Source organism: Hyposmocoma kahamanoa, unplaced genomic scaffold (assembly GCF_003589595.1).
Source record: "Hyposmocoma kahamanoa isolate Upper Pololo Valley unplaced genomic scaffold, ASM358959v1 66, whole genome shotgun sequence".
Lineage (NCBI taxonomy): Eukaryota > Metazoa > Arthropoda > Insecta > Lepidoptera > Cosmopterigidae > Hyposmocoma > Hyposmocoma kahamanoa.
The window spans coordinates 12,482,130-12,500,517 of record NW_020653854.1 but is presented as its reverse complement, the minus strand read 5'-3'; the positions used below and the strand labels follow the sequence as shown (position 1 = coordinate 12,500,517).

The following is an 18,388-nucleotide window of genomic DNA, read 5'->3' as shown; positions in this document are numbered from 1 at the left end:
CGTGCCTGTAATTTCACCAACATCCTTACATTACCAAACAGGAACGCAGTAAAGCTTACATTCTATCGCAAGGAGTTCTACTGCTACTAAAGTTTAATAGCAATAGAGCTTGTTGTGAAAGAGTTTGTCCAGAGAAATAGTGTCACCTTACCTGTTTCTGCCGCCAAGCAGTAACGTGAGCATTAAATGAATTTCGGTTTGGAAATGGTAGGGATTCTGATAAAATTACAGGCACATGGGACTTTTATGGATCAGGGTGATGGATGCAATGCCACTGCCCCTCAGATCTTGTGATTTACAACTCTTGAGTGGCACTGCAACTGTTGTGGACAGGCATATCGCATATCACCAGGCGCACGAATGGTATTATAAAAAATATATTTTATTTACCAACATTTGTTATCTACGATGAAGGAAACCATTGTGATAAAACCTACATGTCAGTGATGGTTCCGATAATTTTTTTTTGACGAAACATGATGTCTCCAAACCGTATCACGTATGTGAGGTAAACGATGGCCTAAGTCCTGTAGTGTGGCGTAATATATAGGTGGATGATGTTGAATGAAAGTTAAGATAAATCTGCGTAATAAACCTCCTTACGTCAATATGGGTGATTGACAAAGTATTAGCAATTGTTTTTCTAATTGTCAATAAGTAACAACGAGTTTACCAGGAAAAATGAAATAAATCTTAACACTAATGACAAAGCACTATAAGGCAACTACTCCGTGATTCTTATAACTTATTGGATTCTAAATACAAAATTGAATCGGATGCCTATTCCACGAAAATTTGAATGCATGACCCAATACATGAATCATCATATTAAATTGACTTCATTACTGTTTACCTTGTTATTTTTTTTAATACACTTTACATTTTCTGATGATTTATATAAAACAGAGACCACTAAGTTCGTTAGTCATTACGTCTCTGTGTAGTGTACTTGTTTATAGATGTACTAGTGATCCAACAGGACGTAAAAAACAGTTGAAGATCTGTGCAAATTAACAGTGAAATGTTTATAATGCGAATACAATTTGTTTAAATAGGATTTGTGCTTGTTGTCTAGTAAGAATATCCGTGTGTTGTGGGGTGTTATTTGCGACGGAACGTGTAATTATTGTAGAGCTGAGACGAGCTTACGGAGTGAAATGTTGCTTCAACTGGTGACACGTGAGTTGAGCTAATAAATTGTTAAATGAATTTAGAAATACTTTTGTGGATTTTATTGCTATTAGTTAGGTCGCCTTTTGAGTCATAAATTCAAATAAAAAAAATGATTTATGGATTGTATGTAAACTTTTAAAGAAATAAAAAAGGACAAATCCAAAGTTTTACTTATGTATAAACTTGATTGAGACTTCACTTGTAATGATCAGAGATTAGATCTTCCTTCTAGTACGTTTGTTACATGTAACATTTCACATAATTCGCGCCACCTTGCATTTTCAGTATTTTTTTTAATAATCTACTATGTCCCACTGCCGGGCAAAGGTCTCCCCCATTTAATATTTTAATATTAAATAAGCTTAAACAAAGTTTGATTGGTTGAAAGCTATTATGCAATTTTGAAACTGATTTTAGTAGCAGTAGAGTTACTTGTGAAAGTGTTCGTCCAGGGAAGTAGTGCCATCTTATCTATTTCTGCCGACAAGCAGAAATAGATAAGATAAGGTTACTGCGTTCCGGTTCAGAAGGGTAAGGGTGTTAGTGAAATTAGTCTCAGGGTGACGGGCGCAGTGGCAGTACCCACCCCTCGGATCTTTGCAATTTAAAGTTCTGAGTGGTATTGCAACTGCTATGGACAGGTATATCGCGTACCACCATACGCATGACTTGTTCGGTCCGTCACTTGGTACTATAAAATATATATATATATATATATACTAAACGACATTTCCATAAGTTCTTGTTGAAAATTTGAATCATTAAAACCGAGGAAAACTTTTTCTTCGATGATGATATTATTTTTGTTTTTTAAACCATTTAAACCATTCATTTTCACACACATAATAATAATAATAAAAAAAAACTTTATAAATAATAATAATAATGTACAGAAATGAGGATAAACAATGTATAATTACGCAATTTACTGAATTAATGAATTATTTAAAAAAAAATTAATATAAAATAAAAAAAAATTAAAATATGTGTGTGACGGACACGAGCTCAGGGAAATGCTGAAATCACTTTGTAGTGATTTCAGCGTCTCATGTTAAATTATATGTCCCGAAGTGTAGTGTAGTGTACTCTTGAAGTCAAATAAACTCAGGCAATAGATCACTTCGATCCAAAGAGCGTTGACAGTTTTCACATAAATTGTATTGAACACGGTATCCTTTTTTGCACAGAAATGTAGTATTTTTTTGTAGTATGTAACAGTTACTTGATATTCTTATTTACTATATTTTTCTTATTTATCAATGTTTCGTATTAAATATATTCGTGTCTCTAAGGAGAACACGATTGATTCACATGACATAGATACATGCCCTTTGTTGATAAAAACATTGATATTTTATATATCGAATTCTTAGATTTTCACGATTGTGACACATAAGAAATGAAGTTATTTTTCGGATAAATATCGCGTGTCTTCGTTTTTTCAACCATTCCTACGTTTCGGACCCTTTACAATCCTATGCTCACGGCTGACCATAACAAACACTAACAAATATACGCGATGTAGATCCGAAAAAATGGTTTCACTGATATTTTATTACATATATTTATGTTTTCTATATTACTTCACATTCTCGAGCTCGAAGGTTTGTTTTTTGGACTTAATAATATAATAACATTTGTATATTTACGAACTTTAGTGTTACATTGTCTTTAAGTAATAATATTTTAACCTTCCATAATACCTAATATAAGATGCCTTTTAAATTATATTTTAAACTCACTACAAGGAAGCATGACACAATAAATTGAAGGGATTTTGGGAACTCGTAGATTGTACTTGACGAAGTAATCATCAAAGCAGCATAAAGATGTAATATAGTCGTCTAGTATTGGTATATACTTAATTCTTTTAAATCGAAGAGCCCGTATAAATTTTTCTCTTCAGGAAAATACTCATAATTATTGCTTCAGTTAAAACGTCAAGTCTCTACTTAGCAAAGAAGGTTATGACAATAGTCAAAAACTTACTATACTCTTTATTCCAGTGTCGGCCCTTGTGATGATAGTAATAACAGAACAAGGTTCATGTCCTCCTACGTTAGCGGTGGATCTGCGTGATGCGAATTGTGGTCCAGACAAACCATGCAATAACTCACAAATCTGCTGTCCTACTTGGCATGGAGGCGCTATGTGTGTAGATCCTGTCACTCGTCGCCACTTCACCACACTTGGTAAGTCATCATGCCATCTTATAATAAAATTCAGATAGGTAGGTAATTCATTATTAGTGGTGATAACTTTTGAAGTTTTATAATTATTCGTTTCACTTGTTCGTCGACCTCGGTAGGCTAGCGGTTAATAAAAACGCTTAAGAAAGAGACTCCGAGTTAATTTGTCGGCTTTAGAAAATGAGGTTCAGAATTTGGGTATCACTATGGATAGTCGACTGCGATTCGAGCAGCACATGATCAAGGAAGTGCTGACTTGTCTTATTATACATATTTTTTAATATTTTTTATAACATAAGTGACGGGGCGAACAAGTCCTCGGTAATCTACACGCCTGTCCATAATAGTTACAGTGCCACTTAGGGCTTTAAATTGCAAAGATCCTAGGAGGAACCTAGTATCCGTAACACCATTTCAAAAAGACCGTTTAAGCATAAGCTACGAAAGCATCTTTTAAATATGCTGAAATTGGGGATAATAGAACAATGAGAAAGAAAGGAAGTCTAAACGGGAGCGCAGGGCGCTGTCTGTGCGGTGTAATATGTCGACACGGAGGTTTGTACGTAGTAGCGACCAGGTTAAGGTTTTGCTTTTCAAAGCATATTGCCAGTCCTTCTACACGTGTAGCCCGTGGGTCAACTTTACCTAGCGAAATGTAAAAAAAGGGTGCTATTTAAGTTGCCGCGTTACTGTAGTGCCTCCACTACGTTTGCTGAGCCTCGTACAGTTTGCTTTTATTCAGTTATACGAAAGCGTTGTGCCTCAGTCCTGACTCGGCTACGAGGCAGCACGAATGGCATCCTTAGCACTCTTGCCGCTAGATGGGACTCTCCGATGGTGAGGCGCTGGGTGCAGCTGCACACGGCACCAAGCCGGTAGCTGCGCCTCAAGCCTTTCTACATGGGATCCTCATGAATAAATATTAAAATGTACTTTCGCAGTTGTTACTAATACTAATTTTTAAGTTATTTTGTTACTAACGCTATGGATTTATAGTGCGAAACAAGTGATTATTATTTATTTAATATATAATAGACACACGCTTGGTCACAATCTCATCTGATGTTAAGCGACGATGTGACCGACGATGGGACGCGTTTGCCTAAAAAATGCCTATTCACTCTAGCCTTGAATAGCCCCAAATTGTACTTTTCGGGAAATACAGAGCATTCCATTCCTGTGCCGTACGCATCGGAAAGGAGGAAGCAAAGCGCTTAGTGCGAATAGGTGGAATATCAACGACATAAGAATGGAGTGCTCCGGACCTTCTAGTCGACCGAAGGAGGAATGGTGAGGGCGGAACCAAATTGAAAAGTTCCTGCGCACACTCCCCGAAATGTATCCGATAGAAAACCGACAAGCAGCATCTACACATCAATAAAACCGTCGTTAAAATATTGAAAAAAACAATTTTAAAAAATCTACTTAACTCAAAATGAGACAAACTTTTTGCGAACTAGTCCTGGATAAAACAGCCCTCATAAATAAGTTTCTAAAAAATATTAAGTTATTTTTTCCTTTAATTTGGCAAGTAAGGAATTGTTTAAATGTCTGTAATAAATAAACTTTAACCTATACATAAATTTTAATAATATTTCGCTGGAAGTGAGTACTGCGTTTTTCATTTCTTTTGTTTGCGTTTTTCGATACTGAAAAAAATATACTTAACTGTTTTACAACTACCATTTTGAGATGAATTGTTTATTTGAGATTACGAGTGGCATCTCTGTCCTATAGGGTCCTGGCAAAATACCAAAGTCGCGGGCAACCGTGTCGTTTATGCTGAGCCAGCGCCTTTTCATTGGCATGACTTACAAAATGAGACCTTTGTTAAATGTAATTATTGTGTTTTATTTCAATTGTTTACATCATGTGTCTGTTGTATATCTTTGTAATGGAAGAAAATAAGGAATTCATTTATCTATCTATCTCTTTTAATTTCTACCGTGGATGATCACACACACACACAGAACACTATCCAAGTGTTCCTGGAGATTGTTGCTCTTTTCTTCTCAATCAAAATTTGAATGAGTACTTGTTTGAGATCAGCCTATTGGTGTGATTGTTAGGCACATTGTTATTATTCATTGTTATAACCAAGAATTCTGTCTGATTATGAATTGTTTCTGTTATTTTCAGTGAAGAGAGGTCGCTGCCCAGATAATCCACGTGGAACGTGGATATGTGCCGACTCCTGTACGGGCGACTCAGATTGTCCGCGTACGCTTAAATGTTGTCGTAACCGCTGCGGAGCACTGACCTGTCAGAAACCAGATCCCGAACCAGACACAACGGTGCCAACACCTACTACACTCGCACCGGTTGTCCCTGATACGCATCAACCGAACCCGGATATAGTACCAAATTCGGAAGCAGCAAGATCTAATGGGGATAGACCTACGTCTAATCCGATGGAGCCATTCTTCCCATCTGTGCCAACGTATAATCCATCAGTAATTTCCACTAATAATCGGGTTCCTGCAACATTTCCAGCGAATTTGTTACCGGTCCCGTCTGAACCTTTTCCAATGACACCCGGATCGTACTCAGCGATGCCAGGATCGTACCCAATGGGTACATTTTCCTATCCAACAGCATCCACGTATAATAGGGGTTTCTTTACTTTCTATTTTCCGGTACCTACATCATCCTCAGACACACGTGCAGTTCCGGATTTGTCCGAGAATAACAGAGATACTTCGGCCTCTCAGCCAAGGAGTAATAACAGGATTAGTTGGCCAAATGGCAATAACATTTTAGGTTAAAATGTAAAATGTTTAGTAATTTGTTTGTCAAACTACGTTCTCAAGCAACTGAGAATGTTCGATATTTCTTACTTAAAAAAATATAGGAAACAATCGACGAGTGCTTTCCGCCAATTGACAAACCCTTCCACATGATGGTAAGCATTATAGTGTATGCCATTGATAAGATAAGAAAAGAGTTTAATCTAATAAGAATTTAAACATTTATATTATATTTTGTTGCTTAAAATTGGTAAACTTAACGTGCTTTGCAGTCAATAAACTATATTGACTGCAACGATGAAAATTAATGCAATAAACTAACTACGCATCTTCAGCCTTAGGTACTTATAAAAAACCACAAATAGCCCTTTAATCATTATTTAGGTAAGCATTATTTAAGATTTTAAACACCATTTAACTTTCTTATTACCTATAAAAATGTTAAACACCGCTTAGTTAAGTAACGTTTAATAAAGAAAAAATAATTATCGTGGCAACATTAGAAGATTAATAACTATAGAAAGCCAAAAACAGAAAAAATCTTGTCAGATGGCTGTCATTTGACATTTGGAGCGAAAATCGAAAAATTGACTTGAGGACGAAGTTTGTTACACAAAATAAGTGGTGTAGTGGATCGTATCGTTTCTTGTACGTCTTTGGTCGCCTACGTCTAAAGTACCGCAAATCTGCTGTACCACGCCGAAAATGTTCCAGTTTTTCACAATATCAGTAAATTTATTCACAATAAAAATCAAAACAAATCTGCTTAACTCATTGACGTTTTCTAACCTGCTGATAATGTCAGCCATCTCGTTAGTTAGCGAGTTAAACAAGGTCCCTATGGTGTTGACAGGTATTTAAACAACAAATTAATCAATTATTTAGCAATAATCAATGTTTATAGAATTTTTTACCGTTGTTTAAACCGGTATTTAAAGTTAAATAGTGTTTATAAGTAAGGCTGTCTATGTTTTGTTTGATCGATAGGGTACAAGTGCACCTTGCTCAGTCTGTATAATTTAAGCACTATACTAAATTACCAGTGTACTCTAATATGACAATGTTTTTGTAGATAACGTTCGTTGGTTTGTTTGATTTGTATCTTAGGTGTAAAGTTTTCACGTAACATATGGTATTTAATTGATACATTGTATATATACGTACATTATGTTCGATACAATAAATATCTAAATAATCTTCTTTGTATCCAATATATCATTTTCCTAGGATACGAAACAGATTGTTGTTTTCCTTATTTGTTTTTTAATTCGTCGAAAACAATAATTAAATGTTGTGTATTTTAGTGGAAAAATTAATCTGTAATAAAATTACTTTTTCCAGTAAATTACTTTTTTATTCAAATGTAGAGCCTGCTTTTTCTTTGTTATATTGTAGACTCAGCGAGAGACGTTCAATTTGTTTGAATTGTACACCTGTGCCGTGTTTTGTTGTAAAAACAATTATAGCCTTTACTAAGTACAAATAACAGCTATTTTAACTTTCAAATTAAAAGGAGGACAACACAGGTTAGACTATGGATACAAAGGACATGTTATGTTGACATATGCAAATCAGACGTTATATGTATATGATGCATTTTGACGGCGAAAACATAAACATGTCTTTGTTTAACTATTGCGTGCCGTCTTAAATCAAAAGAGATAGCATTACATTGGTCTGTGTCAAACACGGGAGTCGAAAATACTTAACGTCATCTTAAATGCCAATTGTGTCCATTACGCAATACATGAGGTACATGATACGGTTATCAAAGGGAAGAAAATAAATGTTTTTCCAAGTGTTTTATTGAATTATACGCATGTATTGTAATAAAATGGACAAAAATATTGACAGTGAGAACAATTAAGTATTAATAAAAATTCGTCGCTGCAGCATTACGGGATGTAGTATTTGTAAAAGCGAAGATCGACCGAATGTAACGTTGTACAGGCAGGTGTTATTTTTCTGTCTATAAATCACACAAAAGCCCAAATATCTCATGTAATTGGACATATTTGAGTAGTTTATTCATAAATCTTGCCAAATTTTGCTTTGGTTTCTTCAGATTGCCTGTTTGTTTGTATATTTTGATGATTGTTGTTAACTATTATTTTGAGATAGTGTTTTTGTTGGAAGCGTACATATTATCGATATTCTGTTATTATAATAATTCACTACGAGGTTTTCATTATTTTATTATTGTTATTTTTACTATTTCAAGTTGACCTACTAATAAAAAAAGGTAATAGAATGGTTGGAAATCATACATTGAATTAAAGACCATCTTCATTTATTCGCTTCATTTTGAAGAGTCAAATTTTAACATAACTTTGAATGTAACTAGATTGCATGACAATACAATTCCATCATTAGGTTTATTGGTAAATAATTTTATATTTAATTTAGATTAAACACGACTCATTTACTAGGCATTCTCAGTTCCTGAAAACAAAATTATCCACTCGTTTCCGATTATTTCCCACTGACAACTCTAACTACTAAAAATTCCTGTTTTATAAAGCCAGCAATACAAAGGCCATGTTGGTCTAACGTTGGCAGGTGAAGGCAAATACCAACGTATAGACAGCCTATTTGCCTTACCTTGCCTTGCCATCGCTCGGAGAAGTGTCGATTTTTCTGCATAAATCAAAGGCGCTCGGCCAATAGTAGTCAATTGACATTGTATAATCAGACATTTGCACGCTATTTTATTAAATATCGTGCAAAACGTGTTTATGCAAAACATGTTTATACTAACACAATCTCTTGTTACATCTCCTGTTATACCATGTTTTAAGCAAATAAACGTATGATAATAATATTACAATTTTCATTTATTTCCAGAAATAAATGGAAGTATTAAAGATTTACTTAAACCAGTCACTGGTAGTAATTCTATACCAAAGCATAAATACAAAAACGCTTACACTATTTGGAACCTGTTTAAAAATTTCTCTATGATAACTCAAACAAATTCAGTAAAAATTGAAATGAAACAGCATTATGTCGAAATATTTCAATGTTTAGTTGCATCAATTTTACTATAAGGTGAATTAAATCTAGAAGGCATCACTTTGTAAATAAATATAATCTCAGTACAGAGTACTAAAAAAACCGACCTCAAAAGTACGTGGTATGTATGTTACGCGATAACTCCGGTATTTGTGAATAGATTTTCATGATTCTTTTTTTGTTGGAATGGGGTATCTCCATAGTGGTCCCATTTAATTTTGAAGACAATCATTCACCTGTAAGGGTGGTTGTTCATGCATAAAGATTCATTTTTATAAATAGCGCCTAAATTTTATTATAAGGAGCAATTATTTTAGTGGTTGATTTTCCTATTCTCCAATTCAAGGCGTTTTTCTCTCTCAATATACTTTGAGTAGTGCGAACCGTTTTTATTATCTCCTATGTCAAGTCCCGTATAGTGGCGAACTAGGAGATGAATCCGGGTTTAGGCACTTTCCGGTAACCGATTTCAATAAAACTTGGTAATTATATGTAAATCCACGTACTTTTAAGGTCGGTTTTTCAGTACTCTGTACTGAGATAATCTTGAACGTATCTTTGTACTTTGTTGGTTGATTTTACCTTCCTTGCATACTTTGTTTTTATTATTAAAAAAATCTCAATGTAACGGAAATTCCACCTTTGTATAATTTAATAAAGGTACCGTTCAGTTCCATTAATGTACTTGTAAAAAGTGTCAACAAAGAAATTTATAAAGGTCTCAAACGGCTAACTTTCAAGGAGTTCATTAGCTCGCGAAACAATTAAAAAATTTAATTAAGCGGCGTCTAAAAGAGTATAAGCGAAGATTGTAAGAGAGAAAACATTCGTATAATCCGCGATTTTAAAGAATTTATGATTAAAATACTCCATCTATTATTCGTTTTGTTCATCTTCAGTAAATAAATCAAGTAATTTTGTGTCAGCTATCATTTGAATTTGCACAGTAATAGAAATACGTGCAGCCGCGGATCTGTACCATGAAAGAGGAATATGGTAGAAACATTTTTTTGTAAGAAATTGTAATAAAGAATCCGTACCCTTGGTTTAATAAAGTAACACGTGAACGTACGTCAAAAGTGCTTTTATCACATAAAAGTCATAGAAATAATACGAAGTACATGAAACGAATTATGTATTATATGTCAAATGTTATAATTCTCCTATTTAAGCATAAAAAAGTTATTGACTAATTTCGTTCGTACAGAAAGTTGTCTTATAGCACCATACAGATGTAGCCTTATTAGCTAACGGTGCGAATTATCCACAGACCAAACAAATACTTATCGTTTTTCCTCAGTTTATAGAGAGATAGGTATCTACCTATCACCTATAATAAATCTATCTAGACTTATTATTGCTCACACACAAAAAACAAAAACAGTACATAGACAACTTAGAATAAGTGTATAGGCGGCCTTGTCGCTGGAAACGATCTCTTCCAGACAACCTTTAAGGCAGAGGAGAACTGCACAGAGAGAGACACGTAGTGTGCCAGTGGTAAAAATTTTAATGCACGTCTTAAAAGTTACATTGTCATATTATGAAATAATAAATGACCATAATATTGTTATACACGTACATATATAATTATTTACAAATGAATAATTACATAACTAAATAAATAATTACATATAAAACACACAAACACACAATAATTACGTATAAAAAATATACATATTTTTTATATGTGTTTATTTATTTCACAATTTCTCTTCACAATCTAATGTCTGTTATATTCCTGTAATTTGTATTTGAAAATCCTTCAACTTTTCCAGGAGTATTTCAACTCTATGTCGCCCAGTACGCTTTGTCGCTCGCCGTCCGTCCTAATTAACAAGGCTGAGAAAAAAACGAAATGTACGATACTTTGTACCGGGGGATTTATTGGATCACTTTTTGTTTCCTGTTTCCTGTTGTAATGAAAATGAAATACTGATAGGAAAACGACTCGATCGGAATCTGATGACTTTATGCATAAACTTTCATTAACATTAATGCGGTCTCAAGATTTGCTTTAAATCTTAATAGATTTAAAGAAAATTGCTGCAACACGTTGTGATGTTATCGTATTGGGATGCAAGTGACGAATAGTTTCAACAAACATGCTGAGACCTCACTAACGCCCATTAATGCAATAATTGAGGTGTAAAAATACTGCCTAAAATATCCAGACCAGTAAATTATGTGTTGAAAATATCATTCCAAGATGAAAGGAAGAGTGTTAATTATTAGGTATTATGAATCTTTTCCATTTGGCCGAATCGAAACCAATACTGTATTATATACGTGGTTCCTTAGTGACTGTTGAGTAGTGAGTGTTGATTAGTCATCTAGCATAAACAAATGACATCTTAAATATTTTGTAACAAGTGGCATGATTACGGCGAAGTATGTTGGTGTTCTTTGTTATCAACTTAAAATATTTCACCAATACCTCAAAACAATTCTTCAAAAAGGGTTTTAAGTTCTTCATTAGTTCCGTTTTTATTTAGAATTTCTGTTCTTGCAGCGGTTTGATTAAAGATTGGCTACCTGACAACATAAAGTTTTTGAAAGATTTTATCAATGCTCTGTACATATACAACATTAATTAAACCCAATCTCATTCCTTGTCCGTTCATCTGTCGATAGAGTTGTTGTCTCAGAACACGAGGTTTCTGCAAACACGCGGTATATATTATGGAAATGACGTTTAGTATATCAGTTTAAAAATGTATAATAGTTTTTAACCGACTTCAAGAAAGGAAGAGGTTCTCAAATTGACTGTGTTTTTTTGTACGTATGTTACGCGATATCTCCGGAATTTGTGAACCGATTTTGATGATTCTTTTGTTGGAAAGAGGATACCTCAGAAGTGGTCCCATTTAAATTTTAAGAAAATATTCCACCTCTAAGGGTGGCAACCTAGGGGATGAATGACTTTTGAGATCGGTTTTTTTAGTACCCTGTATTGATATTATTAATCATTATGTTTATTGAATATCGCGATGTTTTACTACCATGGTATGAAATATTTTTTTGGGACTCCTCCAGTTTGTTATAATTATTAATACAAGTTTGAACACTAAGAAAAAATTCTTCGATACAGATGAGTTCGAACCAGTGCCTCTTGTACACCATGTCTAACGCTCCCCCATCTGAGCTACGGAACGAACCAGCACACCTTACGGAGTTTTCTATGTGCTTGTTGCAGATCTTTGTTTTTGATTTTTAGTGACTTTTTTGCTGTAGCGCCATCTGTGAGAAACTTATGAAAGTTTTAACTGCCTCTGTGGCCGAACGGTTACCATGCCGGACTGCCACGCAGAGGTCCCAGGTTCGACTCCCGGGCCGGGAGAAATGTTTGTATGGCTTACATTTATTTCTCTCGTGAGTGTAATTTGTGGTTGTCTATGTGTGTGTCCATGGCACCCGCGACACAGGGTTTTGCCTAGTGCGGGGCTATGTTGAGTGTGTGCGTTATTTATTTATTTATTTATTTTTTTTCACTGAATCAGGTACCTTTATTGTTTATACATAGGGCGCACTATAAGTTTCCGGAACTGGCCACTTACATAAACAATATTTAAAAAGTAATTACAACATTTGAAAATGGACCTTTTTGGCTGTAGAATACAGTTTGTTTCATCTGATTGTCACTTGCTTTTACATTGTGGCGTCAGTTTAGAAATTGGTTGTCTACAAAACCAAGAAAATAAAAACCGTGGATTTAACTCGTGAATATTTTCGTAGTATGATTTTCTACGACTTTAAGTGTAATTTAACAGCACAGCGGAGCTTCGCTCAGCTTCAAACTGCTTTTGGCGATGAAGCGCCATGCAAGACGACTTTTTATAGCTGTGTGGATCTCAGTGATGAATTTCGTAATGGTCGCCCGTCCACTGCTGTGAACAACAAAAACATCGATGCTGTGTGCCGTATGATCAAAACAGACAGGCATGTGACTTACCATGAGATTCGGACATCTTTAGGCATAGGCTTGAGTCAAATACAATCAATACTACACAAACATGTGTGAAAAAGCTGTGCTCTCGGTGGATCCCACACAATTTGACTGAGACTCAAAAAACGGATCGCGTCATTTGGTGCAATGCATTGCTTACCAGATTCAACGAAGGGGCGTCAAATTTGGTGTGGGACATAATAGCAGGTGACGAAACATGGATTTATAGTTACGATCCCAAAACAAAGCAGCATTCGAGCGTATGGGTCTTTCGAGATGAGCCGAAACCAACCAAAGTGGCGCGCGTGCATAATGCCTCTAAGCGGATGATTGCTTCTTTTTTAATAAAACTGGACACGTGGCTATAGTTGCTTTAGAGAATCGTTGAACCGTGAATAGTGATTGACACACGACCATTTGTTTGCTGGAAGTTATTGACAAACTCCGTAAAAATAACCGTAAACGCCGTATCATCTTGCACCACGATAATGCCAGTTCTCACATGGCCAGACAGACAAATGAATTTTTGAAGGTAGACAACGTTGACCTTATGAGCCATCCCGCGTACAGTCCCGGCCTGTCACCTTGTGACTTTTATTTATTTCCAAAAATTAAAAATAAGTTACGCGGTCAACGATTTTCATCACCTGAAGAGGCTGTCGAAGAGTATGAAAAATATGTTTCAGAGATTGTCACGGAGGAGTGGCATAAACGTTTTCAAAATTGGTTCATTCGTATGAAAAAATGCATTAACGCCAACGGAGAATATATTGAGAAACAATAAATTCATTTCTGATAATTTATAGTATTTTTTTCTTATTTATCCCGGAAACTTATAGTGCGCCTTACGCATGTTATAGTTTTTTATCAAGCAATCATTTTGAAGCTCGAGTTACGTGTACGGTTATGTATAAACAGCCAATATTAACAAATATTCTATACAATATCCTTTACAATGGGTAAAAACTGGAGCGAAATCCTAAATACACAATGTTAGAGGCACACCAGTGGCTGTTGATAAAACAGGTGTTTGTTTGTACGAACTTTTAGGTTCTTGTTTGTACGTACACACTTTTACGTGAGTTTGATGTTTTCGTAGGCACTTCTACTAACATGACGTGCTTGAGACAATGACATCTCGATGTTACTGAAGTGAATTGCTCTATTAAAATTTTTAGGAAATATTTTTGGAGACAGAGGTAGTTAGATGACGACGAAGCCCGTGCGGCCGAACGGTTACCATGCATGACTCCCACGCAGAGGTCGCGGGTTGATTGCCGGCCTACATTTATTTCTTTCCCGAGTTTGGATGTAATTTGGTCTTCTTAGAGGTAAAACCACATAAATGACATTTTCCACAAAAAATCTCCAAATTATGTAACAGTTGTAAGGAATTCACCATTTTTATGCAGATAAAACTCTTAAGTTTGTATTTTGTTTGTTATTGAGCTTCACGTGCAGAAAGATAGTGATTTTCTTACCTTAGCTATATAAATGAAAGATTTTTTGTGGGAAATGTCGCTTATGTAGTTTTACCTTTAAACAGACTAATTGTGGTTGTTTATGTGTGTGTTCATGGCACCGGCGATACAGGGTTTCCCTAGTTATGACTGTGTGCGTTATTATTACTTCTTTAATAAATCTTAGGTTTTTGCGATTGTTACATAGGGCATGCACCCGACCAACTGAGCTACGTACAGATCGAAACAGTACACTTTATGAATTTTTCGATGTGTTTATTACAGATCTATGTTTTCGGTTTTAACTTTCACTTACGCTGCTTACGCATAATATTTCATTATATCGGAAATATCAAATATCAGAAAAAATTCCTTCGATCCGGTCGGATTCGAACCGACGTCTTCTTGCATACCGTGCCAGACGCTATACCAACTAAGCCACGGAACGAAACGGATCGAAGGAATTTTTTCTGAGTGTTTTTTCTGAGTGTTTTTTCTGAATGTTCGATCTTTGTATTAATAATTATAACAAACTAGTGGAGTAATTTCACAAAAAATAATTGAATATCAATTCAATAAAAAAAATTTAATTAATACAGTGAATAGCGACATCTCTCGCCAGGACTGGTAGCTGTAAAGGTACTAACTGGGTGATAAATCTGCAATAGATTTCTCATAGATGGCGCTACGACTAAAAAGTCGTTGAAAAACCAAGTACAAAGACACGACGCAAGCACATAGAAAAAATCGTGAGGTCCGTTGGTTCGTTCCGTGGCTTAGTTGGTATAGCGTCTGGCACGGTATGCAAGAAGACGTCGGTTCGAATCCGACCGGATCGAAGGAATTTTTTCTGTGTGTTTTTTCTGAGTGTACGATCTTTGTATTAATAATTATAACAAACTAGTGGAGTAATTTCACAAAAAATAATTGAGTATCAATTCAATAAAAAAATTTAATTAAAATCAAACATATTCAAGGAAACCTCGAAATACAAGGAAATCATGAAAATATACCAGATTGCAAGTTTGGAAGCCTCTCCAGTAAAATTGTGAATTTGCGCTTTGGCCCTTATACATAGGACCCATCGATATATGACTTTTCGTATTATGTACTAAGTTGGGTTAGGTTATTTAACAATATAAAAAAATAGGACATGACACTATTTTTCCGTATTTAAATTGCGTATATTTGTTTTTTCAAACAAACCGACACGTTTCGGGCCTTTTACAGGACTCATGGTCACGGTTGACTGAGGTGGTACAGTCTTCAACCAGTTATGTCTAATATTGATGCAAACACCCTATTATTTCACTATAGTTATTAATTAAATACCTTGTTTTTAATTTTATAAAGAAAACATTCCAATTTACGCTCTCGATCACGCTATGTACAAGTCTGCAGTCTGCGAGCATGTCATGGATAAACCTACACATTCAATGAACTTTGACAAATCCCAGGTCCTTGCAAAAGAAGTCCGTTATCTACCCAGGATTTCTTTTAATAATTAATAATAAATTGAACTGAATATAAAATAATTTGTAAAACTTAATGTAGCGTAAATTGAAATGTTTTCTTTGTTAAATTAAAAAGAAGGTATTTAATTAATAACTATTGTAACTACCTATATAGTGATAAAATAGGGTGGTTTGCATCAATATTAGACATAACTGGTTGAAGACTGTACCACCTCAGTCAACCGTGACAATGGAACCTGTAAAGGGCCCGAAACGTCGGTTTGTTTGAAAAAACAAATATACGCGATTCAAATCCGGAAAAATAGTTTCATTTCCTATGTGTAACAATCGCGAAAACCTAAGAACTCGATAATATCTAGAAAACTCAATACAAAATCTTCTCACGTATTTTAGAAAAAAGGTGAATGGAGCGTGAGGTAAGGTAATTGCGGCGGTTTGAAATATAGACCACTTTGTCTTGCTCGCAGCTCGCACGTCACTGAGCCTCGGTTATACTCTATGTAGTCTATGGACTTGGATTAATACCGATCTACAGTAAGACCGACCGCCATTACGACAACCCAATGTTGTATAGATATCTGTTCATTACTAACCTTTGCTAGTAGATTCGCAAACAATAAATGTAGTATTTTCTTTCTTTCTTTAAAAGATAGAAAACTTTTTGAATACAAATTGAAGTATTTACAGTGGCAATATATGTTCTCGAACCCAAGAAACTAAATTTCGTGGGACTATAAACGGTATACGAGACTAATTATTATTCTTTTTGAGATTCTAATTTGTAAGATTCATTTCATGTTTGTATCTGTGCACGGAGAAGCTACTTATCAATATTGTTCGTTGATACTAGTAGTGTTAAAAATATCTTGTTTAAATATTTATTTAATTTGTACTTCTGAGAGACGGGAATCTGGTGGCCTGATGCAGAGGCATTTTTATGCTAAGTTTAGGTATCAGTCTCCTACAAAATCATGTTTACTGGAACTCAACGTGTAAATTTTTCCTAGCTGTAATATATATTTTGTGGAGAAAAACAAACTTTATTATTATTATTATTTTCCTTATTTTTCTCAGCTTGCTAGCTGGTTTGAACCACACTTGCGGTCCGAAATCAAGCAAATGCAGCATGTCTATGTGGACGGTGGTGGTGGTGCGTAACAAAAGCTTACTTCGTCCTCTTTCTTATTATTAAATCAACTAGATGGCGCTTACTGAACAGATTTTTATGGATGGTGCCGGCTGTTCTTTTATTTTGTTTAGGATTAACGCCATCTATCCATATTAGGAAGCGTTAATTTATAAATTAGTTCTGCCATTTATTAACACGCATAATATTATTTGTAAAAGTTCGGAAATTAATTTTAGCTCATGATCAATATTTGAATACTATTACAAGGAAAAAATTGACTTCATAGATTTCATATTAAAAACGAATTCACTATATTATGGAAATGGCCATGGATATACTGATGTATATCCATGGCCATTTACCTAATATAAACTATTTCCAGGCTATCAGCGCCATCTAGATATAAGACGGAATTTTGACCGTCGTTGTCCTCTCGAGTTATGTTGTCCATGGTATTATGTATTGAAAATTATTCAAACGTACTGTATTATTGTTAGTCGTATGTATCAGTACCACAAGCTTTAATTCGTACCCATGGTATGATAACGTCACAAACATGTGCTCATAAGTCAAAAGTGCTTTTATCACACTAAAAAAATCATACGAATTATACTAAACAAATTATGTATAATGTAAAAATTTATAAGTCTCCTATTTAAGCATAAAAATGGTACCGACTAATTTCGTTAGTAGAATGTTAAAAGTTCTCTCCTGAAAATTAGCCATTTGGCAGTTGTGGCCTTATTACATCTAAGGTGCGTATTGTTCGTTCTGTATGAATGACGGGTTGCCGAATAAATAAGTTTGTTATTGTAATCGAATGCGTGAAATGACGGGAATCCAATTTCGTTTTACAATCTTTCGGTCATCGTGTGCGCCGCGAAAGAGCCGTGAACGCACTCACGTCGAAAATGAACTGAAATCTATAGCTGGGTTTATAGCTTTTTAATGTTATTGTATACCACACAGGTATGTATAACATGCAATGCAATTGACCTGCAATTACATGCATAAAGGTCTTTATTTCTTAAGTCGTTTAAATTGTACACTTGGTTATTTCATTCAGTACAATAGGGAGAGGTAAAAGTATGTAGGTTTTTTGCTAAATAATATAAACGTATCTAAGAAGAAAGGAGGGAGGGTGTTACTTCTTTGAAAAGTATAAAAAAGTGTGAAATTTTCAAAATATGTAGAATATTGATATGTAACATTATTTTGTTCTACATATAGCCTCTTGTTTGTCTACATTCCCTTCGA

The 18,388-nt window shown here is 34.8% G+C and overlaps 1 protein-coding gene across 1 annotated transcript; it reads left to right on the top strand.

The window, feature by feature from the left end:
- Positions 1-1,097: 1,097 nt before the first annotated feature.
- On the top strand, positions 1,098-7,341 carry LOC113231767. The gene is made up of 3 exons (XM_026466287.1): positions 1,098-1,179; positions 3,180-3,365; positions 5,502-7,341. Exons 1-3 carry the CDS (start codon positions 1,158-1,160, stop codon positions 6,125-6,127), a joined length of 834 nt encoding a protein of 277 aa, XP_026322072.1. The 5' UTR covers positions 1,098-1,157; the 3' UTR covers positions 6,128-7,341.
- The last annotated feature ends 11,047 nt before the right edge of the window (positions 7,342-18,388 follow it).

What these genes read in the sequence shown, in the direction of transcription:
- LOC113231767 (XM_026466287.1), top strand. Translation starts at nt 1,158, where the DNA reads ATGTTGCTTCAACTGGTGACAC. An exon ending in GTTGCTTCAACTGGTGACAC is followed by an intron (nt 1,180 to 3,179) that starts GTGAGTTGAGCT and finishes TCTTTATTCCAG; the next exon opens with TGTCGGCCCTTGTGATGATA. An exon ending in TCGCCACTTCACCACACTTG is followed by an intron (nt 3,366 to 5,501) that starts GTAAGTCATCAT and finishes TGTTATTTTCAG; the next exon opens with TGAAGAGAGGTCGCTGCCCA.